Source organism: Rhodamnia argentea, chromosome 3, assembly GCF_020921035.1.
Source record: "Rhodamnia argentea isolate NSW1041297 chromosome 3, ASM2092103v1, whole genome shotgun sequence".
In the NCBI taxonomy this organism is placed as follows: domain Eukaryota; kingdom Viridiplantae; phylum Streptophyta; class Magnoliopsida; order Myrtales; family Myrtaceae; genus Rhodamnia; species Rhodamnia argentea.
The window spans coordinates 33510351-33514438 of record NC_063152.1 but is presented as its reverse complement, the minus strand read 5'-3'; the positions used below and the strand labels follow the sequence as shown (position 1 = coordinate 33514438).

General features: G+C 44.9%; 1 protein-coding gene across 1 annotated transcript; it reads right to left on the bottom strand.

Annotated features, from left to right (window-relative positions):
- Positions 1 to 2088: 2088 nt before the first annotated feature.
- LOC115747958 (protein CANDIDATE G-PROTEIN COUPLED RECEPTOR 7) lies at positions 2089 to 3811 on the bottom strand. The gene has a single exon (XM_030684293.2). The coding sequence runs from the start codon at positions 3675 to 3677 to the stop codon at positions 2373 to 2375; it is 1305 nt and encodes a 434-aa protein (XP_030540153.1). The 5' UTR covers positions 3678 to 3811; the 3' UTR covers positions 2089 to 2372.
- Positions 3812 to 4088: the final 277 nt, after the last annotated feature.

Below are 4088 nucleotides of genomic sequence, written 5' to 3'. Positions count from 1 at the left end.
CGAGACTCGTGTGAGTTAAAACTTGGGATTGTTTTTCAGTGTGTGGACCCGAATCCGAGCAAGAATTTAGAATTTCCGGTCCTAATATTTGCTTTTCCGCCAAAGTCAAACATAGGCTTCACGCATTGGAAGCAGGAGATCATATTTGCTCTACCATATAGTTAGGAACTTACTCTGCCTCAGCCTGAAATCTGCAAGCAGCATCATCTCATTCCCATGCAATTTAACTATTGTTCACGTCGCTACCACAAAGCTAAAGACATCAGCTTGATTCGTTCAGCAGCAGCCCCCTTAGAGCCGAAGCCAAACCAAACCATCTCTGGAGGGAAATTAGGGGGGCTTCTCTATGGAACAATTCAATGTCGAAACAGTGGAAAACGCTGTCACAAAAGCCATATAGTCACTTTGGCTGTCCAGCCATCTAGGACGGCAATATCACTAGGAAGATAGATAGTCACATGCTGTTAGGACAGGGGAAATGATTCATTAAGCGACATAAGATAAGGGTTTAGTCTCTGCTGTAGGAAAACAAAAAGGAAAGGAATTCAATAGAGATGATAACACACAACCAACTGATACCCATCATTCCTGCACATGACCATTACCCGCTAATTAACACTTAACAATCCAATTGAAAACTACTTAGCAGAAAACTTCTCATATAAATCAGAACTTATTGCAGTTCCCTCACCGCCTGCACATAATCCTCGACAACACCAAAAACTAAAGGAAAGGAGAGGAGGAAGGAATCAAGATGCCACCTTCATCTGCTTACGATAGAAAGGAAGTTCCCGTAGTCATAGAATGGGAGACAAGTAATAACCACCGATGAAATGAAAAGTTATCAGCTCGGGAATATGTTCTAATTTCTTTGACAAGCACAACACGGAGAGTGGAGGAAAATAAGACCCAAACTCAACACTGAAACCATGTAAAAACCAAAAACCATAAAATTGAAAACCAACCACAAGACTTTGTAAGCTGTTGATATGAATACGAAACCTCCATGATGCACCTGATACTTAGAAATGAAATCTACACTTGTTTCTAGCCGGGTCTTGCTATCTGATTTAGTTGTTCAAGAGACGATGGGAATTTGTGCATAGATTAAGGATGTCCTACGCATGTCCGGAAAAAAATGTTGGAGGATATAGATTAATCTCATCTAATTGACAAAGAATGTAACTAAAAGCTTGTTTAGAGGTGATTTCAGTGTGTGCCAGTGATTCTCCTCAGTGTTCGGCACTGAAAAGCAAAACAATCTAGTAAAGAATTGTCAAACAACAAGCACTAGATAGAATCCGTCATACAGAGTAATTACCACATGGATATGATTTTCTGAGAAAAGTACAGATAAACCACTCAGCCTAAACTCAATGAACAGTTCTATTTGCCCATCTTTTGTGACTGACATCATAACAGTTACATCGACATATTACTTAAATCAAGTAGTTCTGACTTCTAAATATATCTGGATACAGCTCAAGTTTCTGAGTTTTCCTACGGCCGTGGAAAAGCTTCAGTATTATGGTTTCGGCAACAAAGATGCCAATTTCCATACTACTAAGATACTGCACCATTGACTTTTCACTTAGATGTCTAAAACTAACTAAACAAGATGGTGACGTAGGAATTATGCTATCAATAGGGAAGAAAGAAGAAGAAGACTAACTTGTTCCGTATTGCTTAAGTCAAACCATAATCAGTTTACCTTGACAAAGCCAAGCAGCACTAAAAAAGTAAGCTCGAAATGTTCCGTAAAAGGAGTGCAAGTCAAGTGTTCTATGCCTTTTAAGGAAGTGAGATATGCGTGAATAGACATGCAGTCATGTTGCCATAAACCTAAGCTTAGGGAATAAGCAATTTTTATCTTGGACCATAGGAGGTTGTTATTAATTTCAAACGGTCTATAGATATCAAAAACAGGTTACGCCAGGATCATTGCCCAATAAATGAATGCTCTCTTCCAGGACTAGTTCCAATAATGGAACTAAAAAACTAATAATGACAGATGAGGGGGTTCAATTCATGCATGAAGCATTCTCACAATCAATTTTCCAAACAGAAGGTTACAAAAATGGCTGGTAATGAGCAAAGAAGAAATGCACTCAACTGCTCCACAAAATTATTGCAATATTTAGTATCGGGACTTACAAATATCATCCAATGGGCAGATGTATATTTGACAATATGTACCATATTACAAGTATGGAACCAGCAAAACAGGAAAAAAGGACATTTTTGTTACACAAGCATGCCTAATATGGTTTGGAGTGAAAAATGATCACAATGCTTAAATTCCTACCTCAAATATCCTGCCCCGACCACTATGCCAGCTGCTTCACCACTTCCAAGTCCAATTAACTCTTCGCTTACAATTCAAACTCGTCTTCAAGCTTCAAAGCTTCAGCTGCTGCCTCTTCTTCCTCATCATCGATAGCAAAATAAGGATTATGAGCCTCGGGCCTGAACTTGTACCCCGTAAAGGCATAGAATGCCAGCGTTGCCAACTCTGCGGCCACCACACTCGTCCATAGATACTTATACGAAGTAATGGTCTCCAATGCATACACCACTACGCGCGTGAAGTAGATATAGCATATAACCACAATGTAATACTGCCTAAACAAAGTCAACTTCATCAAGTTCACCGCCGCCTTCCCATCAGTTCTTGCAGCCTCACGCAAGTTCTTAATCGACCAGACAATCGGGAACAAAACCGCGCAACAACACACCACATCGACTAGCAAAAACACCTGCTTCCAAGTGACCCAATCCTGACCGTACGGTCCAGTCTCATCGACCACTACCTGAGCGATATTCGCAACAACTTGGAGTGGGATGACGATCATCAAAACCTTCTTCTCCTTGTCCTGCAAGTAAGGCTTCAAAAAGGACCACCCGGTTCCGATCAACACGATCAAAGTGAACAGAGTGATCCCCTTTAAGAAGCTAAATATATAGAACAACACATCCCAGCCATGCGCACTCCCTGTCCGCTTAATATACGACTTATCCTCCGCCTCACACAACAAATTCAACCCCTTCATTATCAGGACCGCGAGCATGAAGAAATGGATCTTAAACACAGTCAACCGTTTCTTATACAAGACGTAGACCCAAAGACCAGCGAGCACAAAGTAAATCAGCGAGAACAGATAGTAAACCCGGGGAAGGATGGTCTTGCCTGCGGAGAGATAGTCCCTCCGGCCGCTCTTCCCGTCGAGGTTGTACATCGCGGACCGGACGTCCATGGACACCCGGAGCTGCTGCTGGAGGCAGTTGGCGAAGATGAGCGTGTACTGGTTCGCGTCCTCCTGGTCGAACTCGACGTCGAAGCTCGTCCGCTGCCCGAGCTTTTCGAAGGTGAAGACGTGCTTGACGTGGCTGGACTGGAGGGCGCAGGTGATATCCTCCTCCTCGAGCTCCTTCAGCACGTTGAGCCACGAGTCCCGGGTGCAGAGGAAGAACCCGAGGTTGCCGAGCTCGAGGCCGGCCTTCGACAGCGCGATGCCGGATACGTTGAGCTCGAGCCAGCCCCGGTGGGTGAACCCGAAGTCGTCGAGCGGGATGATGGGCCGGTCGTCCGATCGGATCTCGGAGAACTGGATCTCGGCGACGGCGGCCGAGGCGAGGAGGAGGAGGATCGAGGAGACGAACGCGCCGGGAACCGCCATGGTCGCGACGGATCTGAGAATTCGTAGAGGGAGAGAGGGATCAGATCTCGGATCGGAATGCACAGTGAGAGGGATCGGATGGCGTGTGGTGGAGGAGGAGACGACTGGGTTTATTCCGCGGCCCCAAAAAAAAAAAATCAAAAATTAAAAAACGAAAAAACACAGTTTCTTGGTGACGACTTCCAGCAAGGCACGACGACTTGGAAAAGTCTCGTGATCCATCTCGCGAATTTACTTTCTTGGGCATCCGGAATTGTTGGAATCACGGTCTTGCCCCGTGTCAGGGGCATGGCTCCGCGCGTAGGGTAGGGGGCGGTTTCGAGATTTCGCCCCGATCCCGGGATCGATGAACGACCGACACTACTAGGGGGGAACGCGGCAGGAAGCTTCGAGTTCCTTTCTTCATCATTC